At 42.2% G+C, this 24,886-nt stretch overlaps 1 protein-coding gene across 1 annotated transcript in view; it reads left to right on the top strand.

The window, feature by feature from the left end:
* Window positions 1–1,739: 1,739 nt before the first annotated feature.
* The window catches only part of cftr (CF transmembrane conductance regulator), a 32,729-nt gene continuing 9,582 nt past the window's right edge, over window positions 1,740–24,886 (top strand). The window contains exons 1-19 of the mRNA XM_018692375.2: window positions 1,740–2,114; window positions 3,799–3,909; window positions 7,431–7,542; window positions 8,352–8,567; window positions 8,728–8,817; window positions 11,053–11,216; window positions 12,112–12,237; window positions 12,476–12,722; window positions 12,806–12,898; window positions 14,966–15,142; window positions 15,231–15,422; window positions 19,063–19,157; window positions 19,991–20,077; window positions 20,489–21,272; window positions 21,361–21,489; window positions 21,585–21,622; window positions 22,279–22,565; window positions 22,649–22,728; window positions 22,821–22,971. Coding sequence (XP_018547891.1) covers window positions 2,062–2,114; window positions 3,799–3,909; window positions 7,431–7,542; window positions 8,352–8,567; window positions 8,728–8,817; window positions 11,053–11,216; window positions 12,112–12,237; window positions 12,476–12,722; window positions 12,806–12,898; window positions 14,966–15,142; window positions 15,231–15,422; window positions 19,063–19,157; window positions 19,991–20,077; window positions 20,489–21,272; window positions 21,361–21,489; window positions 21,585–21,622; window positions 22,279–22,565; window positions 22,649–22,728; window positions 22,821–22,971 — 3,232 coding nt within the window. The 5' untranslated portion in view covers window positions 1,740–2,061. The remainder of the gene's footprint in view (window positions 2,115–3,798; window positions 3,910–7,430; window positions 7,543–8,351; window positions 8,568–8,727; window positions 8,818–11,052; window positions 11,217–12,111; window positions 12,238–12,475; window positions 12,723–12,805; window positions 12,899–14,965; window positions 15,143–15,230; window positions 15,423–19,062; window positions 19,158–19,990; window positions 20,078–20,488; window positions 21,273–21,360; window positions 21,490–21,584; window positions 21,623–22,278; window positions 22,566–22,648; window positions 22,729–22,820; window positions 22,972–24,886) is intronic.

Below are 24,886 nucleotides of genomic sequence, written 5' to 3'. Positions count from 1 at the left end.
CTCTTCCCTGAGCAGGCACTGGCACTGTCTAAGGAGATGCCATGCTTAAGGATAAACTCTTATCTGGCTGCAAGGGACAGTAAATGTCCAGTAGAGGTCACTCTTCCTCTGGGCAAGCCTCTCTAACTTTTCTGTCCTTCAGCAATAATGACTCAAAAGTTCAGCAAATCTCCAAACAACCGTTCCCCCTCACCTCATCTCTCAGCTGCATCACACAGCTCCTGTTTTACTGCACAATTTCCTGCTATGTTCATTGAATCCCTCACTGATCCAGCTGCTGGGAGAGGATGAGAACATGTCTCATTCAGTGTTAGAGCAGGGATTAGTATACTGAAATGATAAATATACTGTATGTGCAGGTTTTTGTAGACACAGTCAAGTTTTATGGTAATATTAACACTCCTTCCCCTTTCAAGCTAGAGCCCCTATCCTTCCTAACTTTTTAAAGCTGCGTTCAAATGTGTTTCAACAACAAATTGAGCACTTTATTAGGAACACCGGACTGAAACTGAATATTTCCTCCTCTTGCTCTAAAAAACAGCGTCAGCTCTTCGAGGCGTGGACTCCACAAGATGTTGGAAACTTTCCTTAAAGATTCTGCTTCTTGTTGACATCCTTTCAGCAGAGATATCTCCTCTTCTACCACATCCCAAAGGTGCTCTGCTGGATTCAGGTCTGGAGACCGGGGAGGCTGCAGTTTGAAGATGACTTTTGCTTTGTAACATGGAGCATTTTGATGCTGGAAGTCGCCATTAGAAGACGATAAACTGTGGCTATAAAGGGATGAACACGGTCAGCAACAACGCTCAGATAGACTGTGGCATTCAGACCATGAGTGATTGGTGTTAAGGGGCTGAAAATGCATCAAGAAGACATTTTTTATTTTATGCATTGCATGATTTCACAATTGCATAAATAAGCAGGAGTTCAGGTGTTCCTAATAAAGTACTCAGTGATATTTCTTCCAACAGATTTACCCAGCATGTGGCTCACTCTTTAATTAAAAAGCTGTGTCCAAAGTGCTGACAGTTTGTGTGCTCAGATACTGAGAAACCACATCCTCCATTTTTATTTTTTATCTCTGTTCCTTTATGGAATGTCTGGAGGTTTTGATCCTCCCTCTCCTGAAACTGTGCGTAACCTGAAACTGATAACAAAGTTTCAAGTTCATTTAAATGTCCCGGAACTGTTTCTGCTGAGGTTTTTTGTGAATGATGATGTGAGTGAAATATTCAGCTGACTTGCTGCAGCAGAGTCTGGAATAAAAACCTTGCTGGTTCTGTTATTTTTAATGTTGTACGTAGGAAATATGATGTTATCTGCACACTTCATTAGAGATATTGCTAATTAAGGGGAGTTGGCATTGATTCCATATTTTCTGCTCTTGATTTTTGTTCTTTTGAACATTTCTTAATGTTATTTTCAGCTATTTTTGTTATGTTTTCGTCCACTTTTAGCAGTTTAAGTCATGTAGGAAACCTTCTTTGTGTGTTTAAACATGCATATTAACTTTGAAAGGAATTGAAGCTGAAAAATGAGGAAAAATCAGGAGATTTTGTCAAAGAAAGAGAATTATTATTAACTGATTAAAACCCCTGGACTCTCACTGTTCCCTGCGTTACCTGGTTCTGTGTATGGATCAGTATCTTGTTGCCACAATATGCAGTCTGTGCTCGTCAGTGTGGAAATGACGTGCGTCCGCGCCAAGTTTTGGCGAGCCCATAAAGGATGGACTGTCCTGTTCACTGTCACACCGAGAGAGAGAGGGGGGACCGGAGAGAACGGACCAGGGAGACTCACAGAGGATCGAGAGATACTGGGTTTTTTTCTTCTTCTTGTGGAGGAAGATATCTGAACAGTGACATCATATTTTACCGGAGGCGCAAAGTGGAGGCTGAAACGGGGCGCGACACCTTCTCTCTTTCCCACTTCCACTGTCCTCTTGTCTTCTGCGGGACCGGAGCCGTTCAGGGGCGGAGGGGGAGACACCGCACACAAATGTGAGCGACGCGCACGGACACGACTCAGGTGCAGAGAAACCAAACTGGCGGCGCACTTAGGATGCAGAAGTCACCTGTGGAAGATGCGAACTTCGTCTCCAAATTTTTCTTCTGGTAAGACGCGGTTGTTCTTCAGTCTGGGGGGGGGGGGGTCTGGATGGTAAGGTGCAGGCGCAGCTCTCCAAATCACTACAAGTAAAACTGGAGGCCAAATTGCGCAGGGAGAATATTTTAAACTCATCAGTTGGCGGCTTGCATGCGAGAAAAATCTGATTTATTGCATGTGTGGTGCGTTCATGGAATAACTGTTGAATAGATGAGGAAATTAAAGTAACTTAAAACCTTAAACAAACTGCTTGTGTAACCGTGATTGTGTTAAACTCGTTAGGAAGTGTAGTATCATAATACTGTCAGGGAACATCTTCATTCATCCTGTTTTGCCTCCGAAGGAAATTACACCAGTATTCCGCTAAAAAGTTCCAGCGACACTGAGGTTGTCCTCCGTGCAATGATATCTTTATGAATCCTTGTTATTTTTGTCGCTTATTCTGTGCGTAAAATGCGCACCTGAGGGTAAAACTGCGCGAGATGTGAGGTATGTTTGGTGCAACATTAAAGGATAACTGCGGTATTTTTGAACCTGGGCCTTATTTTCTCATGTTTTTGGACGTAAACTATTGATTCAGACAAAAAACGGGCAGTTGTCCACCTCAAATAAACTCCACTGAAGTGTTTGTTTTTGCCACTGACAGGCTCAGATTGTTGTTATAAGTGTCGGACAACATCATGGATAGGATTCCTACAGAGAGATATTTTTAGGTATAATATAAAGAGGTAGAATTCACAGGTGTTCCTAAAAAAAACAAAACAAATATATATACCAGACTCCATTGACAAAAACAGGAATTTTACTGAGCAGAAGACAGCAGTTGCTGGAAAACCACTGCCTCCATCTGTTTGTGTGTTTGTATTATTGTTACAAAACTTTTACTTATGTAAAGGGTCTGAACACTTCTAGCATCACTGAAAGTCACACAGTAACACAAACAAACTAACAGATGGAGGCAGCAGTATTCCAGCAACCTCTGTGCTCTGTGAAGTAAAATCACTGTTTTTGTCAATGGAGTCTGGTATTGATATATCGCAAAGATTCTGGTTAAACAAAAAGGTCGTTACTCTTTGATAAAAAGCTCTCTCTCTGTAGGAATCCTCTTCATAATGTTGTCAGACACTTAAAATAACAATCTGAGCCTGGCAAAAACAAGCACTTTAACGTGGACAGTTGCCCCATTAGATTACATTGGAGCAGCTGTTTACATCATTCTCCAAAGATTTTTCACTCATTTACACAAAAAAACGTATGGCACTGAATATTCTCCTCTTAAAATGTATCACAGTATTAAATATTGATGCTGTTCTCACACAAATTAGAGGTCCTGAAGAAAGCAGCAGACCACAAAACTCAGATGACGTAAACTGGTGTGTGTCACCCGGCAGGGACGAGCAAACATCTTGACTTTACCTCCCTCCTGTGTCATTAGTCTGACTGTGAAACCTCAGGGATTTACTTATATTACAGCTAACGCCAGTTTACATTAAAGGTTGCAGACGCTCTAAAGCCTTATCCTGTATTATCACATGTACACTGTGTCTTTTAGAAGATGATGCTTTTCCAGTATTTCCCTCCCCTCAATAAACATGTACTTTAATACATTTCCCAGCCAAATACACATATATTTTCCTTGTTTTAAACAGCTGATATCGAACAGTCTGTCTTTATCTTGTTGTTTTTGTGCAGGTGGATGACACCGCTGCTGAGGAAGGGCTTCAGGAAGAAGTTGGAGCTGACCGATGTGTACAAGGCTCCGTCGTTTGATCTGGCGGACAACCTCTCTGAGAGACTCGAAAGGTTTGTGCAGTTTAAACTTGTCTGGATGACATCTTTTCTATCCCCCTGGCTCATAATTTGGATTGTGTATTTGAAGTTAATCCTTTAAATGTGGTTTGTTGTGGTCCTCAGCATTACATATTTTGATCAGTTAGCTCTTGCTACAAGCTAGCACTCTTCGTTAGCCCATAGGAAGATACATAATTCAGTGATAAGGCTGTTTTTGTTTTGTTCTATTCGGAGGGGGTGGGGTGACCTAAATGTGCCCCCGGGGGGATATCGGCAATCTCAGGGTTATTATTCATCTTGAGCTAATTAAACTAGCGTAGCTTTTACCGCAGGTTTGATAGAGACTCGATTGCGATTGGACCAAAATAGTCACGTGACACACAGTTAGACGATAATAAAACAGGTATAATGTGTGATATTTACAAAAAAATACATCTTGTCCTGAGTTTATAGAACGATAATCTGTGATTTAAATATTTATAGTGTATTAATTGTAGGGGTGTGATGAGATTTTAACACTAATTTCAAGAAATGAAAATATATGACTGAAAGTCACAAAGGTCGTCTTTTTCCCGCACCGTAAATCACTGATAAGATGATTTCTCCTCAGAATCAAACAGCAAACGCTTGATGAAGAGCTGCCTTTAATAATTACACACAAAAAATAAGGTAGAAAATAAATCACGTTGGCTGCAAGTTATCTGTCCCTGCTGCTACCACTCTTTCTGGCTGCACAGATAACTTAAGTGGATGGTAGAAAGGCATTCTGGGAAATAAATAAAATCTCCAACAGTATCTATAAATGCCTGGACATGTATCTGTATTCAGTGGAAAATGAATATGTGGAGAAACAATAACCTAGAAGTCTGCAGCCTTGATGTTTTTCATACGTGCCCTTTCAGCATGTGTTTACAGTAGCAGACCATCAGCCGTCCTTCTCTCTGAGTCAAGTTAAAATATGGGCTGGCATTTAAACAGGGTTAGACATAAACCAAACCTGTGTGTGCCAAACAAACAACCCGATATCACATGATGGACAAGGTTAACTCTTCCTTCTCTACTTTCAATCTGTCTGTCTCTTGGTTTATGTCTTTTTTTCCTCCTTTTTCTTGCTGCCATCTTTATTTCTCTTTCTCTTATTTAATTTTTCCGTCTGGTATTTTTGAACCTGACAACACAAAGGATGAGATTCCTACAGAGACAGACCTTATTATTAAAGAGTAAGATCCTTTTCTTTAAAGAGAAACAGCACTGTGTATCCATACCAGACTCCATTGACAAAAACAGGAATTTTACCGAGCAGAACACATAAGCTTCTGGAGTACTGCTGCTGCTACTTGTGAGTTTGTTTGTGTTATTGTGTGGTACTTTTACTTATATAAAGTATCTGAATACTTCTTCCACCACAATAACACAAACAAACCAACAGATATTAACAGCAGTGTTCCAGCAGCTCTTGCATTCTGCTCAGTAAAATTGCTGATTTTGTCAATGGAGTCTGGTATCAGTCCACTAATATGGCAAAAACAAACACTTTACTTTGACGTCACTTGGATTACATTACTGCACTGATGCTAGAGATTTACTGTATGTGCCTGTAAATCATTTACACTCAAACACATGGGAAAATAAGGCCCAGGTACAAAAATACAGGCGTTATCCTTTAATTACCTCTTGTTCTCTTTGTGTTTCCTCTTTTTCTTTTCTACTTTCTCTATTGTTTCTCCTCATTTTGTGTCTTGTATATTTACTCTCATTAAATCATGTCACTTTGCTGTGATAATTCAAAATTTACAAGCTCTTTAAAAGTTAGTTTTTGCTCTCTTTGTTCCCTTTTTTCCATCATCGTCATCTTTTCTTGCTGAACAAATGCCACATCTTTGACAGATTTCCCCTCGTCTTTTTTACTCCACAAATTATCCCAGAGATTAAATACTCATGCGTCCTCTTTCTTTTACCATCCTTAACAACCACAGCAGTGCCTGGCCCTCGCCTCCTGGTCACCCAGGGGGGCCCACGTCACGCTGAATGGTGCCAACAAGCCGGTTAATGTACACGGGTGTTAAAAAGTCGACCTTTAAAAAAGGGCCCAGAGCCCACCGGGTGATGAATGAGCAGCGGCGGTGGTGGAGGAGGTGGTGGGTGATTTTTCTTTCATTATTCCGATCAGGCAAACAGTGAGGGCTTCTGGGAATGTGAACTTTACCTTCCATTAAAGCACGCTGTGTACCGTCAGCCCCTTCATCACCCGCTTTGCTGGCTCTTTGAAGGTTTTCATCACACTGTATTATAAAGTAAATGTTTTAAAAGAGTGTATTTACGGTGATTTATTTATTTAAAAGATCTAAATTTGTGTTTATTTCAGAGATCTAGTTGAGAAACTTGCTTCTAACATCAACAGTTCTGTCTGCTTCAGTTTTAATTTGTCACATGCATAATTAAGTGACAAATAACATGCGAAATGCTGCATTATTTAGAAAATATTCAGATATGTACAGAAGTTTTAGGACACTTATGTGTTATTTAAATAAAGAAAAAAGAAACAATTTGTGATATTAAAGCCAGTGTATCATGAAATCTGCTCGCTGAACCAAATTTAAACTGCCATTTTGACTTCCTCTGTTACCTGCCCTTTTATCAACATTATGATGGAAATGCTCAGTGCTACTTCCTCCAGTGCAGTATTGTCCAAATACTACATAAGTGGGTGCAGTAATACGATCTGTTGTGTCACCTGTAGGAATTGTTTGCGTCAACTTTCACGGCTTTGTTTACTTCCTTTCCTGCAGGGAAGCGCAAAAGTTAACCCACCTGACCAGTTGTTTTGGGACCTAAACTGGCTTTTTACAACTTAATTTTGCACCATTTAAGGTTTTTCACTGGACAGGAAACGATTACATTTCAATAACAACTAGGAAAATGTGTCCGTTCTAAAACTTTTAACCCATAGTGCACGTAGAGTGGTGCAGGGATGACTGACACAATCTTACACAATCTTTAGCCTCAGGATATCAATACATGTGATAAGGAGACACTTCAAACTTTGTCCTCCTTTATCTCCTCCTCCACTTCTTCTCCCATCACTCACCGTTGAACTGGTCAGCCAGATCACCCTGGTTATAAATGACCCCTCGGAGAACAATGCAGCTATTTACTGTGGCTGTAACTGCCTGCCAGGGCAGGTGTGGGAAGTTAATCCAACAGTCGTGTAACAAACTATAGGAGAAATCAAATAAGTATGTTTAGAAAAATCTGCTTAATCTTTCAAATGTAGCTGATAAACCAGTAAAGTGATCTTTTCTGGTGAAGCGTAAGTAAATAAATGCACCACAGCTTCTCACTCTGAGGCTGAATCACCAGCCAAAGTTGTAGAAAAGACTCTGAAACACTGGACAGCTGGTTTAGTTCCAGAGTAGTAGTAGACAAACAGAATAGCGGCCAAGCTTCGCTGGCATTTGGCTGGTGGGTGTGTTATTCTCCCCACCCTGCCTGTGCTGCTGTTTAACTGTGTTGTAACTCTGTCCTCCCTGCAGAGAATGGGACAGAGAGGTGGTGTCAGCCAAGAAGAAGCCCAAGCTGATGCGAGCGCTGGCCCGCTGCTTCTTCGGCCCATTCGCCTTCTTTGGTGTCCTCCTGTATCTCGGGGTGAGTCTGTCATACATGGAAGAAGCAGATGTGACTTAGGAAGTGTCTGACAACATTATGGAAAGGATTCCTACAGAGAAAGACCTTTTTATTTGGCTAGAAACATTGCTAAATATATCAACACCAGACTCCATTGACAAATGGACGTGCAATTTTAGCGAGCAGAACACAAGAGCTGCTGGAATACCGCTGCCTCAGTCTGTTAGTTAGTTTGTGTTATTTTGTGATACTTTTACTTATATAAAGTATCTGGATACTTCTTCCATCACTGAAAGTCACACAATAACACAAACAAACTGACAGATCAAAGCAGCGGTATTCAAGCAACTCCTGTGTTCTGCTCAGTAAAATTGCTGTTTTTGTCAATGGAGTCTGGTATGCCATAAATTTGAGGCCAAATAAAGAACAAAAAACATCCAATATCAGGTCATGACTACATCAGTTTTAAACATTCCCACAGTTACCCTCCATCCCTTGTCACATGGTGCTGTTTCACCACCACCCCCACCTGTACGTGTGTGTGCAATGATGTACAAACATCACAACCATGTCGCGCCACGGTGTCACACACAAACCACCTCGCTGTCCCTGGGCTTACGGGAAGGTGGCAACAGCAGCCGTTGCGTAAGCTAGTACGGTCGGAGGTGGTTGCCATGACGACAAGAATGCCCGTTAGGCATTAAAGAGGCAGTGTGGGGGGAAAGCTTTTGGTGAAGGGGCTTTTAATGGAAGGAGTCTCTCGTTGTTCGATGTTGTGACTGAACCAGAAAGAAAAGTAAACGTCCCGTTGTTGCCATTTCTCGCTGCAGGAGGCGTCCAAGACGGTGCAGCCTCAGATTTCGGGTCGAATCATCGCCTCCTTCGACCCGTTCCACGCTCCGGAGCGGAGCCAGGGTTACTACCTGGCCCTGGGCCTCTGCCTCCTCTTCGTCGCCCGCTTTCTCCTGCTGCAGCCCGCCCTGTTCGGCCTGCATCACCTGGGCATGCAGATCCGCATCGCCCTCTTCAGTCTCATATACAAGAAGGTAAGAGACCCAGTTCCTGAAACATGTGACCAGTGACACTTTTTATTTACATTTGTGTATTTGTGCCGCCCAGCTTCCTCTCAATTCCTCACAATTCACTTTCTCCCCCTTTTTGTACTCTGACCCCCTCAACTGTCCCTCTGACCTTTGACCTTTTCAGACCCTGAAGTTATCCAGCCGTGTCTTGGACAAGATCAGCACCGGTCAGCTGGTCAGTCTGATGTCCGCCCACCTCAACAAGCTGGATGAGGTGAGAAAACCCAAACTTTTCTTTCTTTCTTCACTTTTTGCTGATGACATGTCATGATCTGCATTGTTAAATCAGAATCTCCCTTTCAGTTTCAGTGGCGTCAACAGATATTGCAATCAGAGTTTACGTTAGCCGGCACATTTAGCTGGTGTCATGTGTTGTAGTCCGACAGATGAAAAGATCACTGGCCAGATAAATATAAAACATGTTGAACCTGCACCTTATTTTCCTGTGTACATGACTAATTGGGACTAAAACTTTGGAAATGGTGCAGTACTGATCAAAAACAGTCCACATGACAATCGCTACCAGACTCCATTGACAAAAACAAGGGTTTTACCGAGCAGAACAGATGAGCTGCTGAAACACCACTATTAGATTTTATTAGTTACCATGTGGTACTTTTACTTAAATAAATAATCTGAATACTTCTTCTATCACTGAAAGTCACATTATAACACAAACAAACAAAAAGATGGAGGCAGCTGTGTTTCAGCAGCTCCTGTACTCTGCTCAGTAAAATCCTTGTTTTTGTCAATGGAGTCTGGTTAAAATAAAAATCAATGTTTCTGGTCTCTGCAGAAATTCTGTCCATAATGTTGTCAGATACTAATGGTAATAATTATGTGTGGGATTTAAAAAAAAAAAATAAAAAAAAAAATAAAAATTACAATTATGTGATTGTTATTATTATTATTTTTTCTTCTGGTGTCTGTACCAAAGACGCCTGTTCTCTTACATCAGGAGAATATGATTTGTAGGCCGGGGCATCTCTGTAAACACCACAATGCTTCATTTATAATTAGTTGTGACATATTTTACTTTTACAATATGCATGTCACACTTGGCCGTCGTCATCACGTCGTCATATTTTTTTACTGATCAGCTGCTACATAAAACATGGCAGAGGATCGTCAAAACACGTCACAGTCTCCATGTTTTTAATGGACATACATCAGCGAGCGTGAAACCAGGACCCGGATACAGTGTTTACATGTGTCTCACGCAACCAGGACGGAGCATGAAAACGTAAACAAAGCATAAACTCCAACTAACGATGAAGTGAAGTTACCTGAAAATGAGATTTCAGTGCTCGGGGCTTTTGACTTTCATCTTATTGTTTGGGTGGATGGGCAGGATGAAGGGAAAAGAGTGACAGTTTACACCCCCCGCTGACTCCATTTTATCACCCAACAATTAGAGGACAATAGATTTGGATCAATACATGTACCTATAAACACAATTAGGCTTGTGTACAGTATACAGAGTACACACTGTGTGCAGAGTGCAGGGTAGTTTTCAACTGTGAATCAGTGTTGAAAAAAAATGGTTATGCAAGATCATAGCTGCAGGGCAAGTGTATGTGTATGTGTATGTGTGTGTGTGTGTGTGTGTGTGTGTGTGTGTGTGTGTGTGTGTTGGCTGAACTAAGACTCCCCTTCGGTCTCACTGAGGCGCTGAATGTGGAAACACTCTGTCACCTGCTTTGAGACAATTATCACCTGGCTTGGATGTGGCTTAATGCACCACTGCTGATGTCCTGCTGGTAGTGGTGGTGGGGGGGTTACCTAGTCTAGTTGTGTGTGTGTGTGTGTGTGTGTGTTTGATTAAAAGGTGGGAGGTTGTGATTTCTCCGTCAGGTGAGTGGATGAAAGGGAACTTACTGAAGTGAGAACTGAGAACGTTTCTCACCTACAGTGCTGCTGAGATACATCAGCACAGCGTTAAAGTGGATGACTGGAAGTTCATCCTTAAAGAAGAAAGTTTGCTTCTTGTTTGCTTCTACCTGACAACATAAAGAATGGGATTCGTACAGAGACAGACCTTATTATTAAAGAGAAACATCACTGTGTATCAATACCAGACTCCATTGACAAAAACAGTAATTTAACCGAGCAGAACACAGGAGCTGCTCCTCAACCGCTGCCTCCATCTGTTAATTTGTTTGTGTTATTTTGTGGTACTTTTACTTATGTAAAGGATCTAAATACTTCCTCCAGCACTGAAAGTCACACAGTAACACAAACTAAGGGGTCAAGGCAGCGGTTTTCCAGAAGCTCCAGTGTTCTGCTCAGTAAAATCGCTGTTTTAGTCAATGGAGTCTGGTTGAAGGAAAAAGCCATGTTTCTTGACAAAAACAGATTGATTCAAAACCACAAATTCCATTTACCTTGTGTACACTCATGTTATCTTTGTGTACTCTGTGTGTGTGTGTGTGTGTGTGTGTGTATCCAGAGCCTGGGTCTGGCCCACTTCGTATGGATCACCCCCCTGCAGTGTATACTGTGCACAGGTCTGATATGGGAACTGATAGAGGTCAACGGCTTCTGCGCCCTGGCATCTCTGACCCTGCTGGGCATCATCCAGGCCTGGCTCTCACAGAAGATGGGACCTCACCGGTGGGGAGGCACTGTCACACATACACTCACAGTATATTACAACCAAACCTACAGTATAACTGTCCTGAGTCCTGATGTCGTGAGTTGTTGTTATACTCGCATGTTGTGATATGCACGTATGCTCATGCTTGTATGTATGCACAGGGTTGCAAAATTAGAGGAAGTTGGAAACTTTCCATGGGAATTAAAGGGAATAAACAGGAAATCTGCAAAACTGGAGGTTAGCCTATAACAGGGAACTTAAATTTAGTTGGAAAAAAAAACATCTCACAGCTTAATCTTGGTTAAAAAGACGAGATTTAATCCAAATTTAGTCAAAATTTTTACCCTGCACTGTGCATTCTACGGAGCCCGGGAGGAGACCAAAAAAATTCAGAAGATGCTGAGAAACTTTCTCGAGATCGCACAAAAGTTTTCGAGAAAGTTTCGCAAGATTTCACAAAAGTTTCTCAAGGTCTTGCAAGATGTACTTTTGCAAGAAACTTTTGCGAAACATCTTTTTTTTTTTTTTAATCTCCAGATTTTTTTTCCCTCGTGTCCTCCCGGGCTTTGTAGCATTCCTCCATCCCTGCACAGATAATTTGTTGAATCCTCCACACTACAGCCACTCTACTGCATTATAAAAAATAAATCAATGTGTTTATACAGTATGTAGCTAGCCGGTAAATCAGATATGCTAAATATAAGATAGCTAACACCATGTTTATATGTTTATTTTATTCAACATTTATGTTTTTTGTTGTTCAATGGAAAAACTGATTAAAGTTTGCATATGATACAAGTTTGTATAAAATCCCCCAAATTTCCATCCAATATTTCCAAAATTCCTCAGCTTAACTTCCCATGGAAAGTTTCTGGAAAGTTGGATGATTTAAAATCTGCCTCCTGTGAACAGAGCGAAGCGAGCGGGGATGATCAGCCGCCGCCTGGCTCTCACCACGGAGATTGTGGAGAACATCCACTCTGTGAAGGCGTACGGCTGGGAGGAGGTGATGGAGACCATCATCAAGAACATCAGGCAGTAAGACGAGCCAAAGTTTAACCACGGCTGTCCTTTCTAGGCTCTAGGGTTAATATGTGGTTAACCAGCAGAACCTCGCTGGCCGTCAGAGCCAGAATCAGGACCGCTGTAATTGGAGTTTTGATGTCATGGTGCAGAACACAGAGACACCAAGACTTCACGTTTACCTGGTAACAGCAGCTCTTGACTATCTCATCGAAACCACTGTTTAAAAAGTCATTTATCTTTCTATCCTCAGGGACGAGATGACGCTGACGAGGAAGATCGGTTCTCTGCGTTACTTCTACAGCGCCTCGTACTTCTTCTCCGCCATCGTGGTCATCATCTCGGCCATCGTGCCTCACGCGCTCAGCAAAGGCATCATCCTGCGTCGGATCTTCACCACGGCCTCCTACTGCATCGTCCTGCGGATGACGCTGACCCGCCAGCTGCCGGGATCCATCCAGATGTGGTACGACACGCTGGCGCTGGTGGCGAAGATCGAGGTGGGTCCGGAGCGTCAACTTCAACAGGTTGTACCAGAACAGATGAGCAGTGCAGTGTAAATGTGATGCCGGTCTTTCTCCAGGACTTCCTGTTGAAGGAGGAGTACAGAGTGCTGGAGTACAACCTCACCACCACTGAACTGGAGATGGTCAACGTGTCTGCGTCCTGGGACGAGGTTTGTACCAGTTTCAGTGCCGCAGGGACAAAAAAAAAAAAATACACATTTTTAAAAAAAGAAAGAGGGGAAAAAAGCAACAAATGTAATGAAGTAAACCAATAGTTTGATAAAACAGATACCTCTGTATGTACAAATACCCAAATTTCTTCCAACCCCTCGTAAGTATCTGTCTGGACCCAACAACAATGTCTTCTAAGTTTTTTAATCTTTGATTTTTGGTGACATATTGACATGAAACCATGTGAGAAGACATCTGAAGTAACTAAAGCTGTCAAATATAAAGTAAAAAGTAGAATATTTCCCCTTCAAATGTACCAGAGAGAAAGCATAAAGTGGAAATACTCCCAGAGTAGTTGAGTAAATGTACATAGTTACTCTCCACTGCTTAGTTTGGCGTGAGAATGTTCCAGGTAATGATCCCAAAATGATGAGGGGTGTGTATGTACGTATGTATGTGTGTGACTGTTTTAAAAACGTCCCACAGCCCCTAAATCCACCAGGTATAAGAGTTAATTCCTCACCATCACTGGGAGCGGGGAGTATCATCTTATCTATAGGCAGAGGCTGTGAGCTTGGTCTAACAGGTGTGATTCACTGACCACCCAACACCGTGAGAAAAACGAGCAGCCCACTTTGCATAATTAATCAGCCCCGGTGTCGTCACCGAACCTTTCTGGGAACACTGGATCCTCCTCTTTGAGATTCAAAGCTGCGTTCATCAGCTAATTCCCAGATTCTCCCCTTGCCTTCTCCTCTTCCTGGAATGTGCCATTTGTGGATGAATGTAGGGGGGTGTGGCAGAGGAGGGGGGGGTTGTCTGCCTTTCTTTACTGCTGACAGCGTGTACGTCATCTCATTAGAATAAGAATCACACGGAAGAACCTACACATGCGCCCCTGGCATTAGAGGAACGGTGACCCATAAAACGTCACAGAGGTCAGCGATTAAGCCGGAGAGTCATGCGGAGTTCCCCCCTTTTCGAGCAGCGAGATGTGTCGCCCGTTAATCTTTACAGAGGCGGTGACAGATGAGGTGAAATAAGGCCATTGTAAAGGTCTTTGGAGAAGCTTCTGTTTCTCACAGAGGTTTGTTCTGGATTTCACCACAGTGTAGTTACTGCAGCTTGTATAGATGACACAAAAAAATCAAGACTGAAAGAAAAACTTAAAAGAAAATGGTAAAACATCAACACATGCTGACACTCCTGTCAGTTTTTATCACTGGAAACATATTAATGTTGGTGCCAGAGAAGAACATAACAAGTTTCACCACTGATTATTTTAGAAAGGAAATGTTTGATTTGTTTAGATCCTCAAACGGACAGTTAGTTGGCTGTTTCTGGCTGCTAGCATTAGCATTAGCAACATGGCTACCGTCCAAAGCAGAAACAACGGAAAGAATCACAGTTTTTGTTTTGTTAATGATTGATCTGGTAGGAACAATGACAACTGACTTGTGGGGTTTAAACCCTCTCAAGTCCAGGAGCTTTTTCTGAAGTCTGTCCACGGCTCTCTCCATCCATTGTTTCCAGTATCTACCAAGGCCTGTGCACCTTTATTGATTTCACAATTCAATTCGATTACGATCTATCCCCAACAAGAGCTTTAGAAATCAGTGTCAACGTAAATGTCTTTACATTATAAACCAAAATAAACAAATTGTACAGGTCTAGCCTTCTTATATTAATGTGTGAAATTGTTCCAGCCTCAAAAACCAAACTAACTTCTGCAGTTTAGCTTCAGCTTCTAGCAGCTCTAAGAAAGGGCATTTCCTGAATGTAGAGAACATCTCAAACATGATGTACATGAATCACTGGGACTTATTTTTAATAACTAAAACTATAACTTTGAGTCGGATGAAAGATTTTTGTCATTGGACGTCTGGTTCTTCAGTAATTCAAGAAACAAGCCGAGCAAAAACTCCTACTCCTACTCGTTCTGTTTGATTCTGTTGATAATTCAGCTCCCAGTAAAACTCCTCTGAACGATGAACCGTCCACGGCCACATCGCGATGCGCACAGTATCTACAGTGAAAGTCCTCCTGCCTTTTCAACTCTCCTGCAGGGCATTGGTCAGCTGTTTGAGAAGATCAAGCAGGAGAGCAAAGCGAATGGACACCCGAACGGAGACGCCGGCCTCTTCTTCACCAACCTCTACGTCACGCCCGTCCTCAGGAACATCAGCCTGTACCTGGAGAAGGGCCAGATGCTGGCGGTGGCTGGATCCACCGGCTCAGGGAAGGTAGGTCAAAGAAAACCTCTCATCCACAGGAGAGTTTATTACAGAGACTTCACCACAGCTGCTGAATCCAGTTTCCATTTCCTTCCAGAGCTCCCTGCTCATGATGATCCTTGGTGAGTTGGTGCCATCCGAGGGTAAAATCAGACACAGCGGTCGCATCTCCTTCTCGCCGCAGACGTCTTGGATCATGCCGGGGACGATCCGCGACAACATCCTGTTCGGCCTGACGTACGACGAGTACCGATACACCTCCGTCATCAAGGCCTGTCAGCTGGAAGAGGTACGCTCATGCTTTTACTCTCCCTCCAGCAACATTTTATTTTCAAGGTTTGTAAATTAGTTTATTTACAGTTTATTTTAGAAAAATGTGAAGAAGAAAAAAAAATAATACATATGAAAACAGCCAGGGTGATGTGTTCAGGTGTAGGGGGAAACTTACACATGAAGAGCAACACTTTTAACGCATAATTAATAATTTAATGCTTACGTTTTTAAGGCCGTAACTGGTTTCTCCTCTTCCCTGTGCTAACATCAAATAAACAAACTAGTTGTTCTTTGTTTTCTGATTTCATTGTTCCAAAACAAAGAACGTGACGAGGTTCATCAGACTCTAAATAAGAGTAATGTTTACACTAGGACTTTAACAATAGGACTTTAACTTTATAGTGAACAGGATTGATCTATTTTCATTAAAAAAGAAGATTGTTTTTCATTTAAATGTCTGGTTGAAGCTCAGGAATGAAAATGTCAGGTGACAGTTTGTGATTTAATGTGAATGTGTGTTAAATTAGAAGATGATTTTGTCTCATATCGAATCAAATCGTATCGTAGCAGATTTGTTCATTCGTTGTCCACTGAATCGATGAAACTTGTGATTTGCACCCCTACTAAGAACAGACAAACAGCAGCAGTAATAGCGACATGTCCTGGTATAAAAATGTCAGAAAATATTCATTCAGTCACAGATAGCAGCTCGCTCTGTCGTCTCTCTCAGCCTCTGCACAGCATCAAGAAGGTTCAGGTTTCCCCCCCTCGCTCCACATTTACACCCATTATGTCCCACACAAACACACACACAAAGACACACACTCATGCTCTCATAAGCGTCGGTGTTGAGTGCCCCCTCTGCAGAATAATGTCTCCTCTGTTGCCATGGAAATCTCACGTTATTTGGAATATGAGCTTGCTGGTTCCCAGCTGAGCTGCACGGGCGAAACCATCAGGTCTGTGGAGCTTGGTAGGCCTGTTATTTAACGTGTTTTACACTGTTGAGCAGGAAAATGATAACAACAGAAGTAGAGTAGGTGTTTATTATGGTCCCATGAAGTGATTTATACACTCACTGAGCACTATATTAGGGACTAGTACCAGGTAGTTCCTGCCTTTGCTCCAAGAAATGGCCTCAGTTCTCAAGTTCACGAAACCAGTTTTAGATCAATGAAATATTAACTGTTCTGTGCACTAATCCAAGGATGAGAATAAAAATATACAAATTCAAAATGTATCACAATACTTCAGACCTGTTTCATAAAAACACTGCCCTCGTGTTTTCTGCCGCCTGTATTCCCACCTTTGTCCCCGGAAAAAATCTTTTGTTTTGTCCTTAAATTCCAGGTGCTTTGTAATCAGACGCTGCTTTAGCTCGGCTGCTTCACGGCTTCGTTTGCTAACACCTGAAGACACGCGACACATTTTAATTTTCCACCAAAACCAAACTCGATAGCAGTCGTTATATTTTCTCAGTTTAGCTGGTTTGGTTTTCACTTGATGAAGTGGATGGACTTAAATATGTATCTGTTGTCGCTAGCTAGATATGCTAATCAGCTGTGCGCCAAGTGCTAACTTAAGTGGGAGTTATCGACTCAGGAGTTGTAGTTATACACTTTTACTTTTACAACTTTATTAATTTACTGCAAATTATCTCGCGGACCTCCAGTTTTGGAATCGTGGATTTAGATGTAAACTCTTTAAGAATTCATTTTTCTTAGATATTTCGGGAATATATGGGAATGTAAATACATTAGTCAGATATTTTTTTAAAGAGTGAATCACATTTTTGGAACCTATGTAAAGTTTACGCTGATGAATCTGTGATGTTTTTTTGATTGTTGACATTTTAAACACACTTAAATATACTATGGGTTAGTATTATTTATACTAAAATCAATACAGCAGCTCAGCTTGTCATATTTATTTCCTGCCACGTCCCATTCGTTGTGACACTGACAGTAACTCTGTGGTTTTCACAAAAACACAACATGTTATCACAGCAAACAAAGCCGGGAGGCAACACTGACGTCGGCACATTAAAAAAAAGAAGAAAAAAAAAAAACAGCCTCCATTTTGTCTTAAAGAAGAGGTAAATGAAACAGAGAGAAAGAGGGTTAGGGTTTTAAAATTATTCCTTTATTTTTCTATCTCTAATTAGCTCCATTTAAAGTCCAAAAATGTATAAATTTAATCAATTTTCTGATGTAAACGGATCTTTTTTTAAAGGCACAATGTGTAATTTTTCTGATTAAATATATTTAAGGTTGTCTGACATGATTGAAGATTCCTGACTCAAAATATTAACATTTCAGACCATTTTAGAGTATTATTAGCTGTTAGCTTAGTTTTTAGTTTTCAGTCAGTTTGAGAACAAAAGGTTTTTTTTTATTGGGGTTAACCATTTTGTTTATGGTCTGATTACTGATTGTGCCTTTAAAGTGATGAAGATGTTATATCTCACCAATCACTTCAAGAGCAGGAAAGTGCACACGGGATTTTCTACTGTAGGAAAAATCCCCAAGGCAACCCTGACAGACATGATTATTCCAGACAGACGAGGCGTTTAGTGGGTTTGTGACAGTAACTCCTCACCATTGTTGCTCCCTAAAGCACCAGACAATCTTGCCGTGGGTGGTCTTCCCACTGTAAACCACCATCTCTTGCCCCCAACCCTCCTCTTGCTGCCCCTGGCGGCCCGGCAGGTGCTTTTTGTTCACAGCGAGACACAACATGTTTTTATAATGCTGCCTTATTTTTACAAGCTGTTAAACAACCTGTTAACTTGACCCCTCTATGCGCTCCCGTCGGGACACCGGAAGCTGACGTTAAAAAGGTAGGAAGTTTTAACGATGATAAACCTGTGCTGTCACTTCATCCTCACTGGTGTGGGCGTCTGTTTTCATTACTGATTACCAGCGAACGCACCTCTGTCTCTACTGACATCCTTCATGTGTTTACTCCATCTGTGGTTTGTGCCTTTTGTTTGGTTTGACTATAAATCTGTGATTGTGCTTTGATCACCATGGCTGAAATCTGATTGGATAAAAGCTCTAACATAAACAGATCGTATCAGAAGCAGCGCAACAACATATGTAAAAATATAATTCAGTGATTGTGACAGTGTTTAGGTCAGCAGAGAAGGCCTTGCACTTTGTTAAATAAAGAGTTAGGATCACTAAAAGTTGCAATTTAGGTTAGATTAAGTTAGGTTAATGCGCAAAACATGTCACGCTTCAACCATTCAAGTGGTCAAAAGTCATCACAAGGTTTTGTTTTGATGCATATTGCAAACATAACACAGAGGTTTAATCTTGCTTTCCCCTCATTAATACATTTCGTCAGCCATGTTTCGAACACCTGCTGCAAGACGATCAACCTTAATCCCAGCGGCTCAGTATTAATGTTTGCATTCCACAGTTATCAGACAGTTTGGGCTTCTGGAGACGCTGACCTAGTTTCAGTAACTAGCATATAGCACCCTGCAGCCCAACGGGCAAATACCCAGACATCACAGAGAAAGGAAACAAATAAGAGCTGAGAGAAGAAACAGGAGCGATTGGTGATAAAGGCTGATGTGGGTGAGTTGGCGTCAGGCCGATCCTCTCACTGTTGTTTGAACTGCTGACTCCTTTGTTTCCCCTCCGCTCTAGGACTTCGCCCTGCTGCCTGAGAAAGACAAGACACCACTCATCGAAGGCGGGGTAACGCTCAGCGGCGGTCAACGGGCTCGCCTCTGCCTGGCCAGGTACTTCCAAGTTCTACCTGAGCGCTTCTCCTTCACCCCTCCTCACCTCTGCTGATTCGTTGACTTTTAATCGAACGAGCTGTTTTGCTAAAATTGGACAAAAATAGAACATGATCCTAGGACGAAGATTAGAGTCATGCTTGTAATTTGATGCAGAGATCCTAAATGATAAATGCAGCAAGTAGTTTCAGAGATCATCAGCTTCTTTCCCGCAACCTGTGGATCATTGAGAAATGGAACTATCATTGTCTTTTTCCAATAGTCTGCAGCCTTTATCAACCTTATATGCCAGAATACACACAATAAAATCAATTTCAGGGGCATAATATTATCAGCTGCATTCTTTTGAAGATAATAAAAACATCTACTAACTGACCTTTACAAGTGTTGAGGATTTGATGCCTTCGACGACGCTTCACGTCACAGAATCGGTTCCCAACACTGTTCGTAATCACCTGTCATTCTTATCTGTGTGTCTCAGGCTGACTGTGGTCTCACGTTTTTTTAATGAGTGCTTTCTACGGCCTCAGCGTGGCTTTACTGCTCCATTAAATCTCCACAGTCAGACCAGTCATCGTGTATTCCCATGCATTATTTATTGGTTTAGTGTCCTTGCATCAATTTGAAGCCACTCACTGGTTTTGTAGATTCTGCTGCTGGTTTTGATTTATTCCCACAGGGACTTGACTTCCTCATTTACAGTGTTTTCCTCTTTTTCTCTTTCTGTGTCTATTGCTTTTAGTTTATTCTCTTTTTATACGTCATAGTTTATTACATTTCCTCAACGTTTTCCTTTCTGTTTCTGTCTGACTCACTGTGTTTTCTGTCTTTAGAGCTGTGTACAAAGATGCCGACCTCTACCTGCTCGATGCACCTTTCACCCACCTGGACATCGTGACAGAGAAAGAGATCTTTGAGAAGTGTGTATCCCAACAGAGAGAGTCTTTCATGTGGGGGAGTTTGGAGGGGGTTGTGCTAAAGTTTTAAGTTCAAGGTCAAGGTTGTCTCTTGTTGTGGCTGAGTCATCACATGGTAACCTTCTCAGGAAATGGGTTGAGCAAAAGAGAATTATCTTTTGATGAAATGTGAACTTTGGTGATGTTTCAAAGCAGCTAAAAACACTGTTTAATGAGCTTTTTAACTCTGATGCCTTCCTGTAAATATGGTGATTTTGAATGCAGGTTAATCTTTGAACATCTGACACCTCACTCTCCTCTGTTCTTGCTGTGTTTTATTTATAAATGACCACTCCTCTGTTTGATTGTCAGACTTGAAAACATGAAAAAGTTGAGACGCAAGTTGACGTCTCCATTTTCTGAATCTCTACGCAGGTGCATCTGTAAACTTATGGCCTCCAAGACTCGCATTGTGGTCACCAGCAAGTTGGACCACCTGAAGCGAGCAGATAAAATCCTCCTGCTGCACAACGGCGACTGCTACTTCTACGGCACCTTCTCCGAACTGCAGGCCAAGCGCCCCGACTTCAGCAACCTCCTCCTTGGCCTCGAGGCGTACGACAACATCAACGCGGAGCGACGCGGCTCCATCCTCACGGAGACCCTGCGCAGGGTCTCCATCGACGAAACCACCAGCTTCCGAGGGCCGGAGCCGTTTCGGCAGTCATTTCGCCAGCCCCAACCTCCCGTCATTGGATCTCAAGGCCATCCAGGGAGCGACGGCTACCCAGAAAAACGCAAACAGTCTCTCATCCTTAATCCCCTCGCGGCTGCCCGCAAGTTCTCCTTCATCGGCAACTCCCAGCAGACTTCAAACACGTCCCAGTCCTCGACAATAGAGGACGGGGTTCACGAACTCTCGGAGCGAAAGTTCTCCGTCGTACCCGAGGACGAGCAAGTGGAGGAGGTGCTCCCCAGGGGCAACCTTTACCACCACAGGCTGTCGCACCACAATGGACAGAGGCGCCAGTCCGTCCTAGCCTTCATCACCAATGCTCAGGGCCAAGAGCGGAGGGAGCAGATGCAGTCGTCCTTCAGGAGGAAGCTGTCCATCACGCCGCAGTACGACCTGGCGTCTGAGCTGGACATTTACGCCCGCCGCTTGTCCAGGGACAGCGTTTATGACATTAGTGAGGAAGTGGATGAAGAGGACATGGTGGTAGGGCTTTGTTAGAGCCTCTTTAACTCTCTGTAGCCTGATGTTTGGCGTGTCTGTGCGGTAAAAGAGTGATTCTCTATCTTGACAGGAATGCTTCGCAGATGAACATGAGAACGTCTTTGAAACTACCTCATGGAGCACCTACCTACGCTACGTCACCACCAATAGGAACCTAGTCTACGTCCTCATTTTCATCGTCATTGTCTTTGCTATTGAGGTTGAACCCCTACTTTTTTTGGTTTTCTTTTGTTTTATAAAGTTATGTGAATTAAATTAGCAGTAAATGTCTGTTTTTTCTATTTCAACCAACAGGTTGCAGGTTCAGTCATTGGGATTTTCCTTATTACTAAGTAAGTGTTTTTCTCTTCTACAAGAGTCTCACTTAAATACAATATGTTTAAGCATATTATATATGTTAAAATAGGATTTAAATGGTCAGGTAAATTCATAACTTTCTGAGGAAACAGTCAGATTTAAGAGCTTTAAAGCTTAAGTCTAGTATTTCTGAGCTTTGTTTTCTCATGTTTAGAGCCAGTACAGTATTGAGCAGCAACAGCATTTGACACTGACAGGGTCAGATTGTTATTATAAGTGTCTGGCAACATAATGGATTTTTGTTTAACCAGAAACATTGTTACATATCACTACCAGACTCCATTGACAAAAACAGGAATTTTACTGAGCATAGCTGCTGGAGTTGCTGGTCTACGACTGTCTTGATCAATTAGTTTGTTGTGTTATTGTGTGACTGTAAGTGGTGGAAGAAGTATTCAGATCTTTTACATAAGTTAAAGCATCAAACAAGAACACAAATAAACAAACAGTTCGAGGCAGTGGTATTCCAGCAACTTCTAGGTTCTGATCGGTAAAATTGCTGTTTTTTACAATGGAGTCTGGTAGTGGATTAAACAGCTGTGTCTGCTTAAGCAAAAAGGATCTTACTCTTTTAAAAAAAATGGTCTGTCTCTGTCTCCGTCTTCTTCATCCTTTCACTTTGTCCTACCAGGGAGATCTGGAGGGACGGCGCCAACCCGTCATCGCCCAACTACATCAGCGAGCAGCACCCCAACGCCTCGTCGCCCCCCGTCCACCTGGCGGTCATCGTCACGCCGACCAGCGCTTACTACATCATCTACATCTTCATGGCTCATTCGGACAGCATCCTGGCCCTGGGGTTCTTCAGGGGTCTCCCATTGGTGCACACGTTGCTCACCGTGTCCAAAAGGCTGCACGAGCAAATGCTCAGCTCGGTGCTGCGAGCTCCGATGGCCGTGCTGAACACCATGAAGACAGGTGCTTTTATTTTTTAGTCCTCCTGTAGAATCACATCTGTTTAGCCATTCAGAGTTTTTCCTCATTCTTTTGTCGTCGTCCAGGTCGGATCATGAACAGATTCACCAAAGACATGGCCATCATAGATGACATGCTCCCTCTGGTGCTGTTTGACCTCGTACAGGTATTCAACCCACCTTTCTCCTAAATGCACTCTCAGGGTTATTTCTCCTGCCTGATTATAATCTCGTTTTTTCCCCCCTCCTCTCACACCAGCTGACGTTGATCGTCATCGGTGTCATCTTCACTGTGTCCATCATGCGGCCGTACATCTTCATTGCTGCCATCCCACTGGCCGTCATCTTTGTGGTCCTCAGGAAGTACTTCTTACGAACTGGGCAGCAACTCAAACAACTGGAGGCTGAAGGTAAGAGTGTGTGGGGGGTGCTTCAAGTATTTGGGGGGCATTTTTTATTTTGGTTAAAATTGGGAATGGAAATGTTTCAGGTTATGGTGCTAACAGGATGCTAACAGGATGCTAGCAGGGTGCTAACAGGATGCTAACTGTCACTTTACACCTCCAGTGGACACACCCCCAGCATCTCAGAGCAGAGAGAGCTCATTATATTTTAATGATTTTGAAAACTAATTTTATATATTTGCTTATTTTTTAACCATTCAAATTTAGCTGAGTGGTTAATAGCACATTTTTCTGTGTTGTGACTAACTCTCAGAACGCATTAGTATTCCTGCTTTACACGGACTTTAATCTCAATTAGCAGTAATTAGGACATTTGTCCAATGGCCGAGTAGCTGTAGAATATGATCATGCAGAATAAGGGATTAATAAATGTTTTATAATGACTAATAAAGGGCCAATATGCATGCTAACAAGCAACTAGGTAATGGTGAATAAGTGTAGCCTAATATAAAGTGTTACAACTTAATGGACAAGGTCAAAATCAAGAACGCAACAACCTCCATTCAAAGTCCGCGTTCCAGGTTTTTTACACAACAGCACCTGATGCTGAGAGAGAATGAGAATGAGTTTCTGTCTGTCGACCCGGTTCTTTCCTTCTAAACTGGAAGACTGACCTTCTCGCACATTTGCGATATGTAAACACAAACAAAATGGCTGCCGTTTAATGGATGGATTTAATTGAATGTTGCAACCAAATATTTATTACATCATATTTATTATTAAAATCCAATTCACAGAATTTACGGAATGTATTTCTTCTATAAATGCAAAAATCAAAAGCACTTCTCCTGTTGATGAATTGAGCTTTGTGTTTTTATTTCTCTTTTATTTAGCGACATAATGAGAGCGAGGAAAACAGACAGTACGATAATTAAAAGAGTAGATGTGAAAACATGATGGGAAAAGCAAGCAGAGGAAGCGACACTCGCAGTCATCATAACTGCCCATCAGCAGGCAGAGCTGGTGGATGGCCCGTGGTCATGAGGTCAAAGGTCGCGCTGGAGAACAAAAACATGACAGAGGAAGAGGCTGAGGAAGAGGATGGATTGACGGCCTCAGAGAGACGGGAGCAGGCAAAGGAAGTGCCACGGCTGGCAACTGTAGTTAGAAAATGCTTTGGTGTCTAGTTGTCAGGATTGATTAAATGTCTGTCTGTGGTTTGATCTCCGGCTCCTCCAGGACGAGGGGCAAAATAACCAAACCCCAAATTGTTGATATGACTAGAAAACGTGCCACCTGTGTTTTTTTTTTGTTTGTTTGTTTTTGCTCTCAATTCTGTCGCTGAATGTGTGTTTCGGTTGATGATGGCAAGGTCTTTTCCAGAGTCAGGTTGAGAGCACGTCGGGGTCAGAGAAATGAGGCAATGAGGCGAGCTGGGATTTCCTTCAAACACCCTCCCCACCCCCCATCCTGGTGTCAGAAGCAGCGTGTCAGACATAACACAGTGGAAGTCATGTGTGTTAGTCACTCAAGTATTTATCAGGATGCTTTAGCTTTTTGTCAGCACTGTTCTGTTTACATTACTCAGAGATTACAAACAGGACGAGTAACAAGATTTGAAAATAAAGCAACTCTAAAACTAGACTCAGGTTTCATTCCACTGACTGATGACTTTATAGTATGCGTGAACTTTGTGGCACCAAAACTATAAACACACTGCAGTGGACTGTAGCCACTGACTCAAATTGTTATTTAAGTGTCTGACAACATTATGGATAGGATTTCTACAGAGATAGACCTTTTTATTAAAGAGTAAGATCCTTTTTATTTGACCAGAACTATTGCTATATATCAGTACCAGACTCCATTGAGAAAAACAGGGATTTTACAGAGCAGAACACAGGAAGTTCTGGGGTACTTC

This window comes from Lates calcarifer, linkage group LG10 (assembly GCF_001640805.2).
Source record: "Lates calcarifer isolate ASB-BC8 linkage group LG10, TLL_Latcal_v3, whole genome shotgun sequence".
Classification (NCBI taxonomy): Eukaryota; Metazoa; Chordata; class Actinopteri; family Centropomidae; genus Lates; species Lates calcarifer.
Note: the sequence above shows the minus strand (reverse complement) of the source record. Positions and strands in the feature narration are given on the sequence as shown.